The following is a 24337-nucleotide window of genomic DNA, read 5'->3' as shown; positions in this document are numbered from 1 at the left end:
AAAAAGTAAAAAAATATATAATTACGAAATATATACAGTATATACATTGGGATGAAAATAAAAGTAGTGCAGTACAGGAAGAAAGAAAAACAATGCAAAAAAAGCAGGTAGGATGTGTGTGAAGTAGACAGATATTGCACATATGGTTATTGCACATCTTGTACTATGGACCTCTTCTCGAGATGTGTCTCTAATAAAGTGTGAAATGAATTGAATTGAAATAAATACATGAATTACATAAATAAGAGTAGACAGATATTGCAAACAGTTATATGAAGAGTTTCAAGGGCATTTCTCAGTTATTTACATTATATCATATCACATTATATTATTATATCACACATCCTGCTCCCTCAGAGCCTCCTCCTGCTGAAGCAAATTACCAACATTATGTCTCAAAAACCTTATAAAAGGTCTCCAGATGTCATCAAAAACATGATGTTTCTGTTTAATAATGTACGTTATCTTGTCCAATGCCATGTTTGATGCCATCTCTTTAATCCATCTTCCAATTCTTGGAGCATCGACATTTTTCCAATTAAGAGAAATTATATGTTTAGCTTGTAATATACACATATCTACCAATCTAGATTCTTTATTTTGTAAATGTGGGGTAGTTGGATATATGCCCAGAAGTAAAAGTTTGGGATCCAGTGGTAGCTTCTTAATTAATATTTTATCGATCATGCTTATAACATCTTGCCAGAAGGATTTCACTTTCACCCAATCCCATATACAGTGGTACTGTACATTGTTCCTCTTTCTTCATTACACTTAATACATGTTTCAGGGGTATTATGATTAAACATGTGTAATTTTACTGGTGTTATGTATGTATACATCAGCCATTTATATTGAATAGGTTTCAGATTACTGTTAATCGTTTGTTTCTGAGCTTTCATACATGCTGCTTTCCAGGCTTGTAGTGATATTTCATCGCCTTATCATCCATCCACAATCTCAATTTATGTTTTGAAGATTCAACAGACCTTAACTTTTATTAAAAAATAAAGCATGCCTTGCAGATGGAGATTCCTTCTAAATCTCAGAATCTTTTAATATTATGCAATGCTCTTCAAAGTCTTTAAAATTTTACACTGAATTACATTTTCCTGAAAAATGTCCTTAACTTTTTGACACAGCTTGTCATAGACTGCCTCTGCCCATCTTTATCTGAGAGGCTCTGCCTCTGAAAATTATATTTTTGTACCCAGGCATGTAACTGACCTATCCCCAATTAACTTTATTAGTTGTCAAATGCTCCTCCAGCTGTTTTAAATTTGATTTTTGCTCATTCTTTTTCCAGTCTTTTATTGCCTCTGTTCCAACTTTATTGAGATGTTCTGTACCACTGCATCTAATAATACAATAGCTAATATTTTAATGCAAAAATATCCCAGTTTCAACAACTGATGTGTTGTTTATGTTCAGTTGGGAATAAAGTATGGGTTCATGAGGCTTGTAGATCATTGGAATTTTTTTTTATTTACATTTTACACAGCAGGCAGCACGGTGGCTTAGTGGTTAGCACTGTTGCCTCACAGCAAGAAGGTCCCCGGTTCGACTCCCAGGCCCGGCAGGGGCCTTTCTGTGTGGAGTTTGCATGTTCTCCCCGTGCTTGCGTGGGTTCTCTCCGGGTACTCCGGCTTCCTCCCACAGTCCAAAAACATGCATATTAGGTTAATTGATGATTCTAAATTGCCCGTAGGTGTGAACGTGAGTGTGATTGTGAGCATGGTTTGTGTGTCTATATGTGGCCCTGTGATGGACTGGTGACCTGTCCAGGGTGTAACCCCTGCCTCTCACCTAAAATGAGCTGGGATAGGCTCCAGCAGACCCCCGTGACCCCGCAAGGGATAAAGCGGGTAAGATAATGGATGGATGGATGGATTTTACACAGCATTCTTACTGATCTGACTCTGGTGTACCTTGGCTTTGGAGCTTTGGAGTTCACTTTGAATCTCTTTGGATGTTATCCAAAACCATTATTCCCACCTCACCACAGCCGACCCCCCTCTACCTCTGTCTACCCCCACCCCCCCACCCGACACCCTGCCTGCACTCAGGATCTGCGATGAGGAGGTGTGTCGGCTGTTCCAGAGGCAGAAGGTCAGGAAGGCTCCAGGCCCAGACGGCGTGTCCCCCTCCTGCCTGAGAGCCTGCGCCGAGAAGCTGGCTCCCACCTTCACAAGGATCTTCAACCGGTCCCTGGAGCTGTGTGAGGTGCCCTCATGCCTCAAACGCTCCACCATCATCCCTGTCCCCAAGAAACCCACCATCACAGAACTAAATGACTGCAGGCCTGTCGCCCTGACATCTGTGGTCATGAAATCCTTTGAGCGGCTGGTGTTGAGCCACCTGAAGGACACCACAGGCTCCCTGCTCGACCCCCTGACGTTTGCCTACCGGGCAAACAGGTTGGTGGATGACGCAGTCAACATCAGGCTGCACCACATCCTGCGTCACCTCGACAGCCAAGGGACTTATGCGAGGATCCTGTTCGTGGACTTCAGCTCAGCGTTCAACACCATCGCTCCTGAAATCCTCCACCAGAAGCTAACCCAGCTCACCGTGCCTGCCTCCACCTGTCAGTGGATTACCAGCTTCCTGAGTGACAGGAGGCAACAGGTTGAAGTTGGGGAGCATCACATCCACCCGGACCATCAGCACTGGCGCCCCCCAGGGGTGCGTCCTCTCACCACTGCTCTTCTCCCTCTACACGAACGACTGCACCTCAGGGGACTCTTCTGTGAAGCTCCTGAAGTACGCGGACGACACCACCGTCATCGGCCTGATCCGGGAGAGTGACGAGTCCGTGTACAGACAGGAGGTGGAACAGTTGGTCCATTGGTGCAGTCAGAACCACCTGGAGCTGAACCCGCTCAAGACTGTGGAGATGACGGTGGACTTTAGGAAAAACCCACCACCACCCCTTCACCCTCACCACAATCCACAATCTCTCTGGACCTGAAGTGGACCACCCACATTAACTCTGTCAGGAAGAAGACTCAGCAGAGGTTGTACTTCCTGCGTCAGCTCAGGAAGTTTAACCTGCCACAGCAGCTGCACCATCTTCTAAACTGCCATCATACAGTCCGTCCTCTGCACGTCAATCACTGTCTGGTTCGGATCGGCCACCAAACTAGACAGGCACAGACTGCAACGGACAATTAGGTCTGTGGAGAGGATAATTGGGACTAACCTCCCATCTATCCAGGACCTGTACCGGTCCAGGACCAGGAAACGGGCAGGTAGCATCTCTGCAGACCCCTCACACCCAGGACAGTCTGTTTGAACTCCTCCCCTCTGGACGGCGCTACAGAGCTCTGTACGCTAAAACCTCCAGACACATTTGTTTATTTACTGTTTTTACTTTTTAAATCTGGGTACAGTGAGCGAAATAACCGAAGTCAAATTCCTTGTCGGGCATGCTCAAACTTGGCCAATAAAGCTGATTCTGATTAATATTTTCCTTCTCTTCAATTAGTCATCAACTTTCCCCTTGCAGCCACGTCCAGGAGGCTTCAGTCCTGTGGACCCTAAACTTCTGAATTACATTTAAAACTGTAGTTGCAGGAACATTAAGCTTGGAGATGTTCTTATAGAACCTTCACCTTTAACATTCTTGTATATAATGTTCTCTCTGATCTCCTCAGACAACTCTCTCGGTGTGCATTCAGCCCTTAAAAAAAAAGCAATTTTTTCCATCTTCCTGCTAACACATTCTAAATTGTAGTTAATAGTTTTCAGTTTAAACATTCTCCACATATTGTTCAGTCAGTCCTGTATTTGGGACTTGCTCCTGATGGGAGGGACGGCACTGTCTTTATCCAGACAGAACTCATTCAAAATAAAACAAACAAAATGAGAAAAATCTGACACACTAATGCTTTTGACCTTATACACACTTACACTGGATGTTTTAGTCCAGATGCCTCATAACCAAAACACACTGGAAAAATGTTTACCAGTGTTTATGTAAAATAAAGAACTAGGGGAACTGTTCAATTTATTTTCTATAAAACACATTTGTTCTCATATACTCCTTTCCAATAAGGAATGCACAATTAGATTAACTTGAACTTTTTGCATAATGAATTTTAAAGGACACTTGTGAATGTAGTGCCATATTGAAGTAATTCCTTGGGTATGTGGTTATATCAGCCATTAGTGAATAAAGATTCATCATGTAATACCATGTGAGGGATTCGAGTTCCCAAGTGTCCGGCTTAGGCTTATCATTTATGCACTGAAATTCCTTCAGATTTGTTTAATCATTCAATATTATGCACTGTAGAAGAAGATACATGGAAATGCCTTACAGTCTGTTGTCGAGGAACATTAATTTCAAACATTTCAAAGATTTTCTCACGTACTTGTTCACAAAGTGGATCTCCTCTGTCCATCTTTACACTTCACAAATACTCAGCCTTTAACAGATACCACTTCTTTTTTTTAACCACATTATCTTTACAAAATCACAGTCTGACATCATTAAAGAACATCTTTTCTTTTTTTTTTGCTTTCTTAGTACTACGGTATATTTTCCAGTACAAACCTTTTGTGGAATGTGGTGAATGTGGACCAGAAATAGATGTACAATGACAAAAAACAACAAAAAAACGTCCTGAAAAGCAACAGAAGTCAAAGTTAACATAAAATTCAGTTATTTGTTTGTTTATTTAGCATTTTTCTCACATTGTCTCATTGTTTTGTCTACTGTGAGGTTGCTTAATCGTTGTCATGAAATACCTTTCAGTAAGCAGAGCTGATTGACCTGGTTTGTTTGGGAACTGCAGACAAGAACATAACTATTAATAGTTATTCCCCTCAGGTAAACAAACATGTAAACTGCATTTAATATAATGGAAAAGAAACAGTTTTATCTGATTTCTGAAAATCCTCTTGCCCGTTTAAAAAAAACATTTAATCTTGACTATAGTAGAGTCTATATACTTTAACCTGTTTTGTTTTGATATCAAAATTATAAAAAAAAAGTTCCACTTAATTAGACTTTTATTTCACTGAAGACAGTTTGATATATCATGTTTTGACTCAACAACATCCTTATTGGTTTATATAGATTCATTTCTGTATTCTGGGTCTACAATACATTTAAAAAATGTTGCGATGGTAAATCTTTCACTTTGTAATGGTGTCACTCCATCTCACATTTCTGTTCCTGCTGAAAGGAAAGCAAGCGAGAATGTAGCTCCAAATCACTCACTGTACTCAGCAGCTGCTATCGCAGAATTGTGAAAGACTTTTCCAAAGGCTGCTCATCCAACATCACACCAGCACAGACTCTGGCTGTTGAACTTGCTGCCGATAAGAGTCTGGATGGACATTTTTGTCTTGTTTTCAAAAAGATATCAGGAATACTGAAACATCGGATCACAGTCTACATGTCCACTGGGTGATGGTCCACCCTGGGCTCAAGCCAACATACATTTATGCTGCCTCTGTACAAGTTTAACATAAAGCTTTTTTATCCACAGTAGCAAAAAAAGTGGTGTCTGCAGATCCAACTATGTACTGCAGAGCCATGCAAAGGATTCCCAAAGTGATTGCATAAAGTTCCATCAGCTATAAATGTCTGAGGGATCAGAAATCCCGAGTGTCCAGGTTAAGTTTGCACCCTTGCCCTCTACGCACTGAAATTCTTCCACTTTGTTAAGATTATGCACACTGGAGAGAGAATATGCAAATCTTTCCCGACCTTTCTTTGAGAAACCTTGTTCAACATTTCATTGGTTTTCCTCACACATTTATTGACATCTATGCATGTTTGCTCCTCAGAGACTCCGCCTTTTGTGCATAGTGCTTTTGTAGTGTTTCAAACAGTGGTGTTTTTCTTTTTTCGTTTTTGCTGATCTTTAGTTTAGTTTCACAATATAATCTGACATCCAGGTGTGCCCTGCAAAACTATCTGCTGAGGGTCCGTAGTCGAGTCCACTTCTGACCACACTCAGCAGACTTCTGTGACAAGTGAGTGAAGCCAGGCCTGTCGTACAAACTTTTGCGTTAAGTTAATGTCAAAATGAATGACGAGAAAATAAAAAAATCTGCACTGGTTCAACGTCTTGAAACTCTTGCAAGTAAAGAACAATTTTGCTGTGGTCAGAAGAAGAAAAAAAAGGTTTGCGGGACACTCCTTTTAGTTCTGACAGCTGTCCTTCTTTTGAAAACTTATATAACAGCCTTGCACAGAAATGAAAGACATGTCCTTTTAAATTCTGTTTCAAGATGTTGAAGTTTCACAATTTATGACCCACTTTTAGACTCACGGCACAGACTTTAGTTACAGTTCCTTGCCTTCAAATCACTCCACATCCCTGTTAACAATTAAAAACTGCCAATACCAAATGCTGCCCTTTGCATTAGGATGTCAGTTTACGTTGATACGTTAAAGTTTTTCAGTGACAAAATATAATAAATAACTTTTTTTAAAACATATTAACCAGAAGTCAAACGGGGCTGTGAAAGCTCTTGATCATTTCAGAATGAACTGTCTTTACAAAACAGCAAACATGCAGATGTGCTGATACTCTTGTCTCTCTTGTTGTGTTGTATTTACGAGTATAAATGTCAAGAGTATGAAATGGTTCACGTTTAAGTTAATAGGCTCAGGGAAACTTTCTCATGCAACTGCATCCTCAACAGTCGCACATAACATCTCATGTAATTCCATCCGACTCATTCATAAAGGCGTCACTGGCTGTTCAAAACACAGTAATTGTATTTGGTATACTAGTTACTCACACATTCAGTTATTTATTGTTTTTTTTTAAGAAATGTTTGAAAAAGACATGTTTCATTTCATATTGCACCATTTGAAATGCCTGAGAAGGCAACAATATATTGGTATTGAACTGCTGCTTCAAAACTAATGTGTCAAATGTGACAAAAATGTCATATCTGAAGGCCTATTCACAGTCATCTTCGGCCACTCGCTCTCTGTCAAAACCAAAATACTGACCGATTATCATTTCCATGCATGCCACACACAAAAAAAGCAGGAAACTTTGTTGCAACGTTTCAGTTCAAATGTTATGAATGCGTACATTTGCGGAGACGTGTTCAAAAAGCGTGATAATAACAATAAGAGTCTTAGGATAAATCTGAGCAGTGTTCTGCTCTTCAAAACTGCGCTCTGGGCTTCCTGAGCGCTGCACTGATGTGATACTGGAGTAATTGCCTCATATGGCCTGCTTCCGTCTCTCAGATTGGGCGACAGACTGTCGCTCCCGTAAACAAGATTAGGTCATAAAGACGGCTTTCTTGGCAGGAGCTCAGAGTCTTAGACAGAAGCACTGAGAAGGGTCCAGCAGGTAGCAGGCTACACCTGGAAGTCAGTCCCAAAGTGTCTGATCTGGGCATCAGTCATAGACAGATAGGTGGTCCTCATACTGGGGGAATACTGCAAGAAAAAAAATAAAAAATAAAACAAGAAATCGAAAAAACAAGTGTTATTACATTTGCATTTTTACAACAGATTAAATCTGATTTAAGTTTCAGAAACAGTCCTTTGTTTATACTCTGCTCGTTAATGTGGAAGTTGCCAAATTAGGGGATGGTATATTAATAATGTGAGGAGTTAAGAAGGATTTACAGAGAAGATGGAGAACAAAAATGGAGAGGGTCACCAAATAGTTTACACTCACATGCAACACAGGTCAAAGCAGGGGGACTGTATGAAGCTTAAAAGGGTCTCCTTGGACTTTGGGTTTAACTTAAAACATTGTGCATGGCAGATGAAATAAAGTGGAATGAAAATGAAATCAAACAAAAGAAGACGCTACTCAACAAAAAAAAACAACTTACAGTTATTAAAGTCTGAATAAAAGAATGAAAAACAAGATAGGGTTATTCAAAAAGAACTGCTTGATATTAGAGAAGCTGCAGAAAAACGGCTTACATAAAAAAACAGAGTAAAATGCATCAAACAAAAAAGAAAAATCCCAAACGAAAACATGTACATTTTTGTCGCCTCTTATGTCAGCAGTATTGAAAACTTTTTTAATAAGTCAAACATGTCTTAGACAAGATGATAGAAAGAACAAATGCCAATGCTTGTTAAAAATGTGCCTCACAGAGGCAAAGAAACGTTTTAAATGATCCAAATTCTCTCTTTCCTTCTTGCTCTTAAAAGATGTTTGAAGTCTCTGGTATGCTTAGAATGCAGTTCAGGCAGGAAGCAGAAAACTTAACAGCGGAAACAAAACTGAAAAAAACCCCATCACAAAACAAAGTTTATTTGTGGATTTATCAGTGTTCTGACTGTTATCTATTATTTATACCCTGTCCCAGAAACAAATGAAACTGTACGAGTACCTCCCTTTAATGTAGATACCCAGCATCTGGATGAGAACTACCACTACTTGTTTAGTTTATACTTTCTCATGAGACTGAAATATTACTTATCAAGAGCCAGACACACGATCCAAATCAGCGGTGAAAGAGACATCAAATCTGCATAGAGCTGGGTAGCAAAAGATGAGCCAAACGGGAATGCAGTTCCACGAATGACCTGCAGAGGTCAGTCTTTGTTCACACGCAAAGCAGGAAGACTCCCCTAAGGAGGTGTTGACAGAGTGCGGTTCAGTGCAGAGCATTATTCACGGTGCATGTTCAGTGTTAGTCCCAGCGGCAGAACTGGAGTCAGAGGTGACATTATCCTCATCACACTAAGGACACGAATGCCTCATAGGGCCAACGCACCGAGGGAGGCGGAGATCCTCTTCCTATCAGTGGCACGTTCTCGTATCGAGGGGTCAACCCAAACAGCATGGACTGATTCCTGAAACACAAAGATGAAGAATGGTGATAAGAGTCTTCCCAGATCCAAATATGAAAATAGGCATAATTTGTGTTTGAATTTACATGTATTCAGGCGGTGGCATGATAGAATTAGAGGGAGACTGCGCAGGTGGTTGAAGGCTGACTTGGCTGCCAAGGCTGCTGATGTAGCTGCAGAAACTGTGTCTGTTAGACCTTCTGGGGTTATATGACATCTGACGAGCTTGGGGGTTGAAAGGGTCCTCCTCATCTATGTCATCATACTCTTTTTCCCTGGATGAAAGTTGCAGACCCACACACAGAGGCGGTAAGACGTCACAGGAAGAGAGAGTGCATGTGAACCCTTTTCATGAGTACATTGTTGGTAGTACATAATGGGGTAAGGGGTTGCCTGGCACTGACCTGCTGCCCATTAACGTCCACACTCGGAAAATGACACACAGCATGCCACAGAGCGCCCAGGCAGCCAGAAGAGAAAACAAAGAGAGGTAGAGGAGCCCTTCCACCCCATCATAGCATACACCCATTAAGGCATCCACGTAGTCCTGTTAGAGTGTCAGGAGGAAACAAAAAAGAACCTCTTTCAGAAATAACACTAAAAACACAACACTAAGACTTTTACACAAAGGGATAGTTTAAAAAATGCAGGTTTTTATGAAAAAAAAGAAAAAACTGTGGCTTGTGGCACAGTAAAAGTGACTGAGTTATAAGATTACTGAGCAGTCGGCAGAAGCTTCAAACTACTAGTTGAAGGCTATTACCTGCTGAAGCATATATGTGAGAATTCCTTCTCAATCATCATTGACAGCTTTAGCTGAGCATTAGCAGGGTGAAGCCACCTAGCAGCATGCTGAGGGAGCCACTTACCTAACTGCCTATTGTTTTGGTTAATAGTCAGCTGAAACAAGCTAGGTTATGGATTTTTCTCATCTTTTCTTTCTGTAATTAGTACCAGACTGTGTTTTACTCTAAACCTGCCAGCTGTGAGCTCGGCTGGAACCAAAGTCTGTGGCCCCCATCCTTTGATATGTGGTTTAAAGTTGGAAAAACAAAATCGCTGAACAATTTTCCAATTCTGTCTTCTTTGTGTGCAGAAGTGCATGGCATGATAGAAAATGAGACTTTACTGTGTCAGTATATGGAGTGCATGAATTAATATCTTCATCAGCACTCACAGGTAGTGTGTGAGTAGGAAGCATTTTGTGAAAGAGACTGTAGAGTCATTGACTTTAGATACACTGCAGCCTCCAATTACCTGTATATAGCCTCTCTTGACTGCTTAAAAGTTCTAATTTTAACTTCTTTTTTTATTATTTACTGCAGTTTTCATAAGTTATGCATGCTCAAGCTGCATGAGCTCCTGTTATGAATACCAGTTTATATACAGAACAAAACGATGCATGCATGCTTTACGTTAATACATCTGTTCACTATAGCCCATAACTTATTTACTTCTTAAGCATTTTAAAAATGACTGATTTCTGAATGTTAATAATGTGAGAACATTTTTGCAAACACCTCTGCATGCTCTGTTGGGGGGCAACCCAATACAGCTTTAATTTACCCCAGAGACAGTGTCTGAAATGCAAAACTCTGACTAACAGATGTCACTCTGATGATATGCATGTTACAGATGCATTCTTAGTTAGTTTTGCTTTTCTATCTGACTAACAAGCTCTGAGAAGCGGTGTTGACATTTGTCTGCTGCATGTGCTGTCTCTGCCAGATATTTTATCTTGAACAAATGCAATTTTCCTCTTTTTTTTTTTTTTAATCACCAAAACTGTGTCTGAGACACACAGTTCTCTGACAGCTGTAATCATGCACGTAAATGTGTTACTAGATAAGGCAAAAATAAGTCATGCTGGTCTTCTACGTGGCTTTGAACTATGATACAAAGAATTTCTATTAAAAGTCTGTTGGTCAGAATCTGACCTCACCTCGTGCAGCCCGCGGCAGTCTAAGATGGCCGTTAGACGATGGAGACTGAACTCTGTGGAGTTTAACAGTCGCTGGATCCCTATAAGGTCTCTCTGTATAACAGGGGGCAAAAGGGGAAACAATCAAACACAACCTTTTTCACAATCTGGTATGACCTTTAGTCCGCCACTTACCTCAGCGGTGGGAAAAACAGGCAACGAGAACTGCAACAGGCCCTGGATCTGGATTTGCATGGTGGTCAAAGATCGCTGACAGACTGTCAGAGACTACAAGAACACAATGGCCCGCCGCATCACACACACAGACATCAACAACAAACAATGAGAGGATTTTATTAAGAAGAGTACTGCTTGTGAGTATGCAGCTTGTCATCAATAATTTAGTGTTAAATAAAGCTTTATAATGCGCTTAAAAATAGGACACATTTCTTTCTAGACAGAGAAGCCCAGATTATCCTTTGCCATCAGTCGTCTCGCCCACCACGATCCCGCCTCCCATTCCTAACAACAATCTCAAGCAGAAACAAAAGAGCAATATTTATATCAACTGGGCCATCAGAGAAAAGATAATCCTTTCTGAGTGAACAAACATCATTTTAATCCATAAATGGGTGCTATGACGACAGAGCTAAGCATGCAGGTTTTAATAATTACAGGTCATGGTTTTATCCTCCACAAAGTCCCAAAACATACTATATATGCTACACATGCATCATTCTGTAAGTGCTACAAATCTGCCTCAGATTCAGTCTGTGCACAAACATACCGGAAAATCTGCCTTACCATTAGCTTCTATGAAACTTTTTGGGGTCTAAATGTTTCATCCGAAGTAATGTACAGAAGAGATGGCGAGCAGATAGTTAAAGCACAGAAATGTCAGCAAACTTGTGGCTTGTTTCATAGTAGTCTTATTTGTGTATAATATATAGAACACTGAAAAATAACCCAAAATGTTCCTAGTGAGAGTAGCTCATGGCAGTGTTTATGCACAGCTAGTTTTTGGAGACCCACATATTAATAGGAATGTTTGTGATCAAAGTTAATCACTTTAAGTATTTGATTTGCTGGCGGGGGCTCCCTTCATATGTCTGTATAAAAGTCTATATATGTATACATATATATATATATATATATATATATATATATATATATATATATATATATTTATTTTATTTTCAGAGTGTGATCCTTTCTAAATGATTACATGAGTGACTATACAGCTGAGACATTTTGTCAATACCTGTTGGAAAGGGTTTGGTAGATTCGGACTGCAGAACAAATAATAGTGTGCAACATCTGCAAGGCGAGAGAAACGGGGAAATTAGAATTGCATCTTAACATTCAGTCACAAGAACTGGTGTTTGTGCAGTTCTGTCTGCAGAGATGAATTACCTGCAGTGAGGAAATCCTTGGTTTGGTTGACAATAAACTTGCCTGGAGACACACAGAAGTCACTAGTGCCCTGCGGGAAAGCAACAACACACTGTAAAGGGGCAAGTATGCAGAACCGAAAAAGAATTCATGTCACGAGTTGTGGTTCAACTTAATAAAACGGTTTAACACACTGGGAAATTACCGACCAATCTGTTTTTAAAGCACTTTATCAACGATGCACCAGCTCTAAAGCAGTAAACACAATACACAGCTCATACGGGTTAAAAAAAACACACGGTGTGAATCCATAGAGGATAAAACCATAAACAAGTGCTGTTAATGACAAATTTCCACTATTAATGATCCTGAGAAGTTCTTCACACTTTGTTAACTACGTGTGAAATCTACTTTGCCTTTGCTATAATTCATCCATGGAGAGTTGCTAATGTGCATGTACAGACACTTTGGGGTCAAGTTCATGTAGTTTCGGCGCACCAGTGCTGTGAAATACACGGGTATCAAAAAAAAGGGAAAAGAAAAAAAAAAGGGAAAAATAATATTTTTTTCTATCATGCAAAATTCAAAGGTATCAAAAAAAGAGAGATACAATTGATAAAGTTCAAAGGAAAGAAGAATCATGTTATCATTCAGGATCAAACCTTTATGTTATCTATTTCAAATATGTCCACTGCTTTATACATCAGCCAGAATCAAGAGGTGTCTTTTTCGAGCTTGTCACTGTGAAGTGTAGCTCAAAGGACATGACAGGGAGCACACAAACTTTGATAATAAAAACTATGATACACACACACACGCATACGCGCACGCACGCACGCACGAGGTGTACACGGTGCATCAAAGTAAATCAAATGAGATTATACACTAAAGAATGGTATGCAGAGATGCCGGTGTTGTCCAAAAAGTACAACACTTTTGTATTTTCGGTTCAATATCTTATTTAAAATTATTGAACAATGCAAAGAGTTTATTCTTTATCATTCCATGGCTTGAGTGCAGTGGGGAAGTCATTAAAAAGAGAAACATCGTCCAGAACAAACTTCCAATATAAAATAATTTATCTGTGTCATAATAGGGCCTTTTTTGTTTTTTTTCCTCCCAGCAACTCTCAATACTCACAGCCTCGGAGATTAAGGGTGGTTTAGCTGTGTTGAATAAAATTAGTCTATAACAACTAACTACTGAGAACTTTCACTGCTGATTTACGGGTTGTAGATTTTACTGTGACACGCAGTTGTTAAGAACTACAGTAAACGTCTGTGAATCTAAATTCAAACTTACACAAGTTGAAATGTACATTATCCTTCATTACAGCTCCTGAGTGAAGTACGGCTTCTACCCATCACATGACACTTGTTTTCATCAAAAACACTGTAAACACTGTACACCAACAATCCAGGCCCTGTTTCGATGTTACCCTTCATCTCTGCCTCATTATACGCGCCGAGACATTTTGTTTATGCTCCGTCTCATCAAATATGTATACATTTCCGAGTATTTTCTAGGACACCATCATCATTATCGTTTCTCTCACAGGGCACCATCATTTTTGCAATTTTTTTTCCTAATGACGTGCAGGTGCAACAAGTTTACTTGCTTGTTTTGTACACAGTCCCATATTCATGATCATGTTCTTTGATATATTGGTTCAGTTGGAGGATTAGCTGGCGTACGGTATTAACCCATCACGACCTGATGTAGTGCATCACTGAGCCTTGGTTAGGATTTTGACAATGAGATGTCAACGGAAGGGATAATTAGTGGATACATTTACCACTGATCACCTGCAACATAACATTCTAACACCGGGGCTGAAGTAAGCTGCAGTTAAGCTCCACTCCACTATTCTGGATAATCAAGCCACAAATGTCAGAGGTTTCAGGCTTGGGGTCGCGTCCAGCTGTAATACACCACGCTAAGCCATAGGCACTCCCCACTCTATCGACTATCTGTCCGTACAGCTGCAAACCACATCAGATCTGTGACATTTACTCATGTACTTCTTTTCAGGTTAAAGTAGGTGCAACTTCTTTCTCCTGTCTCACTTAAAAAAAAAAAACAACCTGTCAAGATGTCAAATCCTGCGGGATAAGCCACAGATGAGAGGTTTTCAAGGATCAAGGCGAGGACATATGGGACATGAGGGATGGAGGATGGCTGAAAGCAAAGGGGTTATTTTTTCTTTTTGGACCCCCAACAGTGTCCCTAATACGAGCACCATTAAATACACTAAGCCCAGATGCGCTGAACACATGGTGTACACAAAGAGCGAGCAATCTCGTTGAAATGAAGAGGCCTCAAAGACAAATAAAACCGAACAAAACAACATGAGAGATTTTGAGGAAAGCAATTAAAACTCAAAAGCTGCTTTATTAACAAGAGGACTAAGGACTCTTGAATCTAAAAGGCTGGAAATGTGTGATCATCTTAGCTGTATTACTGATCTGGGAAATAAAAAAAACACTAGACAGATATAGACACCGTTTAGAGAGTCAATTTGTCAAGATCTTTGTCCATAAGATTGTTGAGAGGAATGACCTGGAAAAAGAACATAATATCTGCGTGTGCCCATGATGACACACACACGCGCACACGCACACGCCTTTGAATTCATATGTCAAAATAAGCAAATAAATCATGACATGATTCCAAACAAGTAGACAGTTTACTCACAACAGCTGTGGCAGTGCCAATTCCTAGGGAGGCCCAGCTCAGGATCAGAGACAGCATCACCAAACCCATGATCCTACAGTGAGTGGGTGTGTGTTGAGGGGGGGTGGGGGTATTAACAGGGACATAGAGAAGAGACAAAGGCTGTGATAATCTAATAAATCTGTGTGTCTTTGTGCCGTACCAATGATCTTCAGCCCGGTTTTTTAATTTGATCTATTCTTCACAGTCATTGCTTGGAAATTGTTCCCCTTTTGCCTGAAGAAAAAGGCCCAACTGTTGTAGTTCACTCATAATTAGACTGTGCAGATGAAATTCAATCTTTTATTAAGTGATATAAAGATAAATGTACTCATGATGTCTTGCTTGATTCCACTTTTAGCCCCTTCAAAGATGTATTCCTTTCAGAAACAAGTTTGACTGCGGAAAAATATTAAGCCCTATTCAGTTGGAGACAATGATAAGTTTAAGGACGTCCCACCTTTGGTAAGTTAGCTCACCCGGATCCCAGTTGCATCATTTTTGCAAGCAGTATATTAGGTGCCTATTGCTGCAACTCAGAAGCTGCCAACAGGTTTAGTTTGTAAGCTTTTTCTTTCATCTGAGTCCTAAAGAGTGACACGTTCAATAGGGTTTTAACATGGTGGGGTTGCATTCAAGGAACAATAAAAAAAAAGAAAAAATCTCTCTTCATGAAACAGAATTTTAAATACCATTGGTGTAAGCTGGATTTGATGTTCTCTTGTGAGGTGGGAAAATTGTGCATAAGGAGAAAAGCAAAACAAGATAAACGCCCCATCCACTCCCCGGATGGAAAAGGTCGAAGAGGTCTTCACTCCTCAACTTACTGCTCAGACCTTCTTGAAAGCTCCAATAAAGCAGCCTGAGAGCACTTAATAATTAGTAGAGGTTGCAGACCTATACTACTCTACCGATCAATAAGCATTAGTGAGGCCCATTAGAGAGGGATGTGAGAAGGGATCCTGAGCATCATCTGCTAACACTGACATGCAGGTTGCACTAATTTGGGCAAATGGGAAAAGTAATCTGGACTGTGAATTTGCTGGTTGGAGACCAGTGTTGGTTTGAACTACTTGCTGCAATTTACTGAAGCAAACGTTCCTCCTCTGACCCGATTCACAGTTTTGGAGTCTAAACTTATTTTCCACAAGCTGCTTTTATTGAAAGCAAGGCAGCGTAAGGCTGCTATAATTGTGTGTGCAAATTAAAAAGAAGTCACCGAGGGGAGGAATAAGTATATTTGAAGATGCAATACCATCATGAGTGCTCTTATATGTTGCCAGAAATGCAGGCTGAAGTTCTATGTTTCCAATCAGAACAACAACAAAAAAGGAAATGCACCAGACTTGGATAAATAGCTCCACATATACTCAGAGTACCTACGTGATGAGCAGACAGTGAGATTGCTTGGCTATCCCCAAACACATGGCCAAGCAGATGACCAGATCCAGGATCAGCAGCAGCAGATAAGCCAGCCATCTGCAAGACAGGAAAATGAAGCATCAGTAACGATCCCCCACCATTAACTCTCACTTCCATACCACATACATCATGCACATGTCCAAGACCCAGGAAGTGCTGGCCCAAACATGTTCAGGAGGGAATGTGTTTAGGTGTGTCCATCGAGTATCAGCATTCATGTCTCCTACTTAGAATCCATCTGTTTCAGGTAATTTCCAGCTTGTTGGGCTAAATAATTCAACACCACCTATCCCTATACATTAATTTTTCATTCTCCTTTGAAAATGTGTTTCACAGCAGTGGCTGCAAGTAGGTGTTCTGACCAGCGAGATAAATGCCACAACAGTGTGAGAAATGTGCATAAGTGACAAAACATTGGTCATGCAGGATGTCACACTAATTCCCAGGATACCATGGACTCGTGCAGAAAGGCTGAGTTGCACCTGCAACATGCTAGTAAATCTGCTCTCCGTGGTCAGGACAGAGTGCTCCTACTTACGAAAAAGAGCAGAGGGACTCCAACAGAGTAAACAAACTGAACACTGGCCCATTCTTTTCTCAGAGAAGAGAGGAAAATGAATGACGCTTCTGCATAAGCAGAACTGCATCAGCACCAGCACAGAGTTGCATTCAAACACACAGCAGAGACGTATATAATATCGGAAAACAGAACCATATAACTTCAGCTGTGGTCAAATAACATCGGATTGGCTGTAACATTTTCTGTTCATCAATAAAACACAGCTACGGGCTGGTTCATTAGCTACATGAAATCCAATCAATACCCATGGGATATGTGTTGAAAAACTGTAGTCTAGAGGAAGATCTGATGTCGGAACACAAATGATGCACAACATGGAGCCAAGACTGAAACTAATGCAGGGATGTTGTATCCCTACCAGCATGCCAGGAGTTAGAGATACTTGATATTAGACTTGCTATTATACTTGCTATCAGATTTGAAAGACAATTCATCATCTTAGCCACATGAATGCCAGAGCAATTACTTTCTTTTGTTCACCAAACAAAACAAGGTTTGACAGTCTCTACATGTAAATATTTGGAGGTTTTTGCATTATTTTCTTTTTGTATTATACAGACTTATGTCAAACTGCAAGGGGTGCAAGCTCCATAATTGTATTTGGACACAGTGAACAGAAGAAGTCTCCACCTGAAGCTGCAGGAGAAATTCATAAGACAGTGGTGTTAATTACTTTAGCCATATTGCCTTGTTCGTGCATATTCTCACAATTCAACTTTGTTGAATGGCTAATTGGTTACATTTAACTATGCATAGTGCGACGTGGCATGTGCGGTTTGCAACTAAAGATCTTTATAATGAGCGTACGCTGAGTCTTGAAAAATAACGGTGCAGTGTCACATGCAAATGACTCAATGTGGGTATATTTTATAGGTCAAATTACACTAAAACAGGACTAAATCATTAAGTGATGACATTTAGAGGTGTTTAAATCATGCATCAAAATGGCAGATTAGCATTTTAAAAATTCTGCTAAATCTACACAATTTCAGGAGAGATAGCTTCAAGAGGATAAAAAAAAGAAATCACAGGATGACATTTATTCAGTTAAACGTGCAGGTAGGCCCTGATTAACACTGTTGCTATGCCCTGCACAAACCCAGAAGGTACGAGACTATCTAAGTCCACGTACACAACCACTGTAAATCATTTTAAAAGTGATTCTTTTTTCCTTCTGAATTACTGCTGGATATTTCAACCATTTAGCGTGTGTTTATTGATGTTTTTATTGATTACTGGCTTTTGGACCCTTTTTCTGAACACAAAAATCAAATTATCTGTGATTCATGTGTCAGTCTCAGGACAGAACAGTTGCTAGATGTATTGGATTTTATTTCCAAAGTGTAAAATGAGCTAAATTCCAGTTTTCATTTATTTAGCAAAGAGAAGAAATAGTTTTTTCTGGTCTGTTTTCCAGTGGAGAGAACAAAAAAAGTCCCATCTGGGCTGGATCCCTATTAGTCCAACTTTAAGCAATCTGTTCACTCCACCCACACACAAATGAAATAAAATCATCTCTATGACATCTGGAGGGATCGATAAAGCTCCACCTACCTGTAATACTCAACGAGGACTGTTTGATCTGCGATGACTGTCAAGTCAACCTTATTTTTGTCGATGTCTGGCAAAGAGGTCAGCTCACGGACGACATTGCTCATCATCAGCTCCATGAAGCGCAAAGCTTTGAGGTAGTCAGCCCGCGCAGCGAAGATCTCATCCAGGCGTTCCAGATGTTTTTTGAGTCCAGTTTCCACATTGCCCTGAGATTCTGCAATCTATAAAATAAAAGATTAAAGATGAAAAAAGAGAAGAGCGCATTAGATCTCTAACAACGGAGGGAGTATAGTGAAGTGATGCCAGACCAAAGAACATTAAATAAATCCATACAAACTAGTTCATATTCAAAAAGAAAAAAAGGAGGGGGAGGAGAGCCAAAGGAGCACTCCTTCAGGAAAAGATGAGCCTTTTCTCTTTATCTGTGTGCTTTATTCAGATAAACACTGCTGAGGTAGACAAAGCATCACGGAGCAGGGTAAACAGACTTTACCTTTCTGAACAGAAACAAAAGAGATCTAGTGAATGACTGAACTTTCACGGCATCAACAGAAGTACAAATAAGTCGATCTAAACATCAGACAGGGAGGAAGTCTGAGAAGCGCCAGCACAACAGCTGACCTGTATTTTATTGAAAAGGCCATTAACACGGCAATCATGCTATAGACGTGTGAGCAAGAGGGTTACCCTAAAAGTGAAATGACAACAACATTCTGTAATAAAATAACTGACATTTTGTGAAATATTTCATTTGTTTTCTGGAGGCAAGTGACACGGGGAGATGAAGTTTCTATTATGCCCTGTCAAACCTAAGGGTTACAGCCCTAAAACGGCAGGAAACAGAGGAAAACAACATCTGTCATTTGACAGAGACCTTTGTGTCTCAGACAAATATGTTGTTTTTTTTTTGTTGTTATTTTTGTGAAGATTAAATGAAAAGATACAGGATGAGGGAACTCAAAAGTTCTGCCTTCCTTTAGTTTCAACAAAGCTTGCTATTGTTGCAGTCTTTGTGCTAAACTGAAAAATTAGTTGCTGATTTTAGATTGCTTGCAGTCTTTTCATTCCCATCCATCCATCCATCCATCCATCCATCCATCCATCCATCCATCCATCCATCCATCCATCCATCCATCCATCCATCCATCCATCCATCCATCCATCCATCCATCCATCCATCCATCCATCCATCCATCCATCCATCCATCCATCCATCCATCCATCCATCCATCCATCTAGGGCTGGGCGATATATCGAGATTTTAATATATATCGATATATTTTCAAACGCGAAATGGTACGAGACAATATCGTGTATATCGATTTAAAAAAAAAAATAAATAAAAAAATTGAAATTTTTATTTTTTTTATTTTTTATTTTGATATAGCTTATTTGGTGACAAATTGACTTGAATGTTTTATTTGAGATTTGCACAAATGTTTTGTTATTTGCACAACTGTCAACCTCAGTGGAAAAGTCTGCCTGTTACTGTCTACATTGTATTAATTGCACAGTGTATTTTAATTTAATTGTTATGTAGGAAAGGGATATTTGTTTTATTTTATTCAAGAAGCATTTTTATTCTCTATATGCAGGCAGTTTATTTTTATTTCATTTGTTTTATACATTTTGATATTGTGCAGACCTCTGTTAATAAAGGAACCTGTGTGACATTTGGCACGAGGCTTTGTATTAAAACTGACTCTTTTTTTAAGGGTTTGCCTCAGAAAAAAAAATTAAGCTAACAGAGATGCTATGCTATAATGCTTTGGGGGAAACCCCAATTATGGCACAGAAAAAATATCGAGATATATATCGAGTATCGCCATTCAGCTAGAAAATATCGAGATATGACTTTTGGTCCATATCGCCCAGCCCTACATCCATCCATCCATCCATCCATCCATCCATCCATCCATCCATCCATCCATCGGATCTGACTGCATTTGTTCTAAAAATAACTGCAACCAATTATGTGTTCTTAAAGGCTTTCAAAGTTGGGGACATCCAAAGAAGAAGGCGTACAAGTACCATCTTGACTAAAACTGATGTATCATTTGTTGTGCTTCATTTCTAATTTGGCAGACCTTTAAAATATGTCAGAACAGATTAAGCTGGATTAGTGTCATGTACTCTATTTCTTTTCCCCCAAGTTTTCTCAAATCTTACTCTGGCCCGGCAATAAGCATACTCAGACAGGTTGCATCCCAAACCTCTACCAATGCATCTCTCATCCACACAGACACAGATAGCACAGCTTGCCTTCACAGATGCAAAACTGTTACTAATTGATTCTTTTGGCTTTTTTTTTTCGTGTTGAAAGTTTTAATGAATTAGCTAGGGCTTAAAAGGGAGGAATAAAAACAGCTTGTTTGAAGTTGGCAAGAGTAGGGTACTTTTAAGTGGCAACATACTGTAAAATATCGTCTATAATTAAAATTTAACAGAAGACACACACCAGAATGTTTTCATGAGAGTACTTACCATCACACTGAGTAGGAGGCTTAACTCTTCCTGAACAGATGTTGCCTTCTGTGTCTTAAATGGCAGCAGTGTGCAGCAGCCCTACTTTCCTTGTCATTTTTCTCAAGTATCACTTAATTAATACATGCAATAGTTTTGAGTGAAACTGCTCATTCCTACGCTCTATAAATTCAGCCCTAGGTATATCTCTGTCAGCTTGACACTGCAAGTGATACAGGAAACAAAAATGCCACTCTTGATTAGATTTTACTGAGTGGTTCTACTGATGGGTTCTAAGTAAGAGCCCAGAACGAGCGTCCCTGTAAAGATGCTGAAAAAATAACGGCTCTTCGACTACTCAAGCAATCCCGAAGGGCAGACTGTGTGATTGCCAGTAAACTGTTCTCACTACCCACCCCTTTGTTCATCAGGCTACACAGTTCATGCCACAGCACCTCACATTTTATCAGCACGCCAGTCAGCCTGAGTGTGAGAAAATGGAATCCATCAGCCTGCTGCTCAGGATGATCCACATTTCTCTAAGAAGTCTGTCCCGTCTTCCTTTAAAATGGATTAAAGCTCTCTTTTACAGAAAAGCAGGTCACGTGGAGGATTTTCTGCACTGGACAAGCCTGTAAAATGAGTCGCTCCACATGCACATCGTACGTGGCGCTGCAACGCTCTGCTTAAAGGCTCTGCTGTGTTAATTGCAGGCATAAAACAAAACATATATATTATCACGGAACTTTAAGCTCAAGAAAGGCTATAAAGTGAGAAATAGGATCCCGAGGAGAGACATTTAAGTGAGCTGAAATATGATGCAGAAAGTAGAAATCATTTAGCTCTAAGAATCACCGGGCAGCTTTTAGTTTCAAAGAGGAAGCACTATATGAAATAGAATAACCACTGCTGTAAATTGGAAACATACATTTTGATATAGTGTGATTGCCATGTTCTCTCAGCCATTTTCCCGGCAGCAGTGAAGGGCCCTTAATATTGCAACCTGAACACTGGAAACAACACAGAATTATGGGACGTGTGAGAAATATCAAAAACCCTCTTCAAGAGCAGAAGAGTATGGTCCACTCCATCGAGACTTTCCCGCTATGACACATGATAATCCCTCGCAGGCCGTGAGAGTGCATATTTCATGAAGACAAAAAGCATAGAAAGCTATAAGGAGAGTTTAACACCTCTAAGTGTAAATCAGTGGCCTAAATGGAGTTTAGGGAAGAAGAGAGGCTGTTTGCATTTAATTGAATCTGATATTTACCCCTTCATGTGAAATAAAACAAAGAAGATGTCGTCAATGCTGTAAAAATCAAAGGGAACGATTCAAGTGACTACTTTTAAACCACGTTAACAGAAACCAAAAATGTAAGCTGAAGAGAGGATTTTCTGAATCAATAATGAAGAAATCACTATCATTCAAGAGACTGACAAAAGCAGCTTCAGCTTCACGGAGGTCGGCTAGCCAACTCATCAGCTCTGTAAAAGCGCAGTATGTTACATCAAGCTAGGCGTTTGCACGTGAGAAAGCCTTTATATCTCTGGGGTCTGTCTATTCTTCTCGTGCAGCCATAATATCCATCTCTCTTTTGGATGAAATCAATACCAGGATACGGCAGAGAAAGTGAGAAGCAAGGATGTAGAGTCATCCGAGTTGAACCCCATCTACTACCACCACCATGAAATAAACTGTACATCGCTTTTATGAGGTTTGTAATTTTCTGTGTTTGTTGTTTTATAGATGTGCTGATTAAAATGTAATGGCTCTTTTGAACAATACATCTCTTTTTTACCCATCTTGTGAAGCACATTAAAACAGACATTTCAAAATAAAGTGTGATGACTTGCAGGACTTTAATAGAGGCGCGTTCTTGAATAAATCTTGATTCAAGTGTGTCATGCAAATCTAAATCTGTTTCCTCTTCATGGATGGTGATAGCATGCCCATGTGAGTAATTTGTCCATGCATTGCTATAATATATGTGTGTGTGTGTGTGCATGTGTGTGCGTGTGTGTGAGTGCTTTAAGTGGATATATGATCCTGGCATGACCATGCACACAAACACGAACAAGACTGCAAGATGGGAAGAGGAGAGGCTTAACATCCATTAATGCACAGCAGATGGGAGCTAATCCTCTTCTTGCTCATTGTGATTATTGCTTCTTGCAAGGCTGTGTTCTTACTCTCCTTCCTCTTTCCTATCCCTCCTGCCCCTAAGCCTCCGAAAATAACTTCCCTGAATGCAGGTCAGGAGTTGCATAGAAATAATCCCTATTTACAAATCCTCAGACAGCAGTCACCTAAATTCCCTCACTGTGACAAAAAAAGTGGATAGAGACCCCTGCGGTGAGGGGCTGCTTTGAGACAGATGCACATCAGCATGAATACAGGAAGTGCTATGTTGTCTAAAAGCGTGCTTCCAAACAGAACGAGGCACCAAGCCATATGAGGATCATGCTTTTGCTATTATCCGAATCTAGGAATTATTAGCAATAAAAGAAGGATGGGTGGAGCAGTTACTCACAGCACAATTAGTGTTCATATTTTACACAAAACACTGGTATGTTTGCAACCACGTCGTCACATTATTATTATATTTCAGTAAAAAGGAAAATCAAATCAAATTACTTGTGTCGAACCAGTTTGAACGAGATGAAAAATTCTTTTCCATTTCCGTTTTTTTTTTTCTAAGATATTTTACTCTGAAACAATTCAAACCTTCTCCATTACAGAGGGGATATTTTTTTATAGCCACACAGAACACAAGATTGTATAATGTCCAGTTAAAAGACAAAAAATCAGTTGCTCGTTAAAGTGTCAGATTCAGGGGACAAGATGAAAAATTGATGCAAGGCCAGACCTGAATGTACAAAAATCTGCTGCATCTCAGTCACATTTAGCTCCGTTTGAACATGACGAAAATGAAAGTCCTTGCTCACATTAATAGATCAATGCAACCTCGGGTACAAAAAAATTTGACAGCTTCATTACTCATTTCAACAGAATCGTCCAGCCTGTGCAACATGTGCTGATATGAAGCAGCCACTCAATTTCTGGTTCATTTATGGGGATAGGCAGTAGCTGTGGTTGGTTCAGAGGTTATTCATTTAAAAAAATAAAATAAAATAAATAGATTAAACATAATTTAAACTAAATTGGAAACAGAATTGTACCAAACATGATTTTAGAGACCATGTTTAATATTTATGATGAAGGATTTGAGGTCAGCACGTTTCTCTCACCAGACTGCTGACGCTATTCAGTGTTTGATTGGCATTGTAGAGGGAGTAGGTCAGCTGGTAGACCCCATCATTGGTCTCGCTGTTCCCATAGAAACCCACTCCAACAGCAGAACTGTGAAAAGAGACATTCAGAAAAAGCAAATTAATGGTTAGTATACTATTTTGTTGTTGTTATTATGTCATTATGATGTTTCTGGACGTTGGATAACACCAAAGTACAACGGGGGGTATACACACACACATA

General features: G+C 39.8%; 1 protein-coding gene across 1 annotated transcript in view; it reads right to left on the bottom strand.

The window, feature by feature from the left end:
• Window positions 1–4951: 4951 nt before the first annotated feature.
• The window catches only part of LOC133422146 (protein tweety homolog 2-like), a 28810-nt gene continuing 9424 nt past the window's right edge, over window positions 4952–24337 (bottom strand). Inside the window, exons 3-14 of the mRNA XM_061712055.1 lie at window positions 24094–24205; window positions 18379–18599; window positions 16206–16301; window positions 14805–14877; window positions 12132–12201; window positions 11980–12035; window positions 10914–11006; window positions 10740–10832; window positions 9202–9344; window positions 8884–9072; window positions 8722–8800; window positions 4952–7420 (exon numbers count right to left, since the gene is read on the bottom strand). Coding sequence (XP_061568039.1) covers window positions 7340–7420; window positions 8722–8800; window positions 8884–9072; window positions 9202–9344; window positions 10740–10832; window positions 10914–11006; window positions 11980–12035; window positions 12132–12201; window positions 14805–14877; window positions 16206–16301; window positions 18379–18599; window positions 24094–24205 — 1306 coding nt within the window. The 3' untranslated portion in view covers window positions 4952–7339. The remainder of the gene's footprint in view (window positions 7421–8721; window positions 8801–8883; window positions 9073–9201; window positions 9345–10739; window positions 10833–10913; window positions 11007–11979; window positions 12036–12131; window positions 12202–14804; window positions 14878–16205; window positions 16302–18378; window positions 18600–24093; window positions 24206–24337) is intronic.

This window comes from Cololabis saira, chromosome 21, assembly GCF_033807715.1.
Source record: "Cololabis saira isolate AMF1-May2022 chromosome 21, fColSai1.1, whole genome shotgun sequence".
Lineage (NCBI taxonomy): Eukaryota > Metazoa > Chordata > Actinopteri > Beloniformes > Belonidae > Cololabis > Cololabis saira.
The sequence above is the reverse complement of the archived record's forward strand: the minus strand, read 5'-3'. Positions and strand labels throughout refer to the sequence as shown.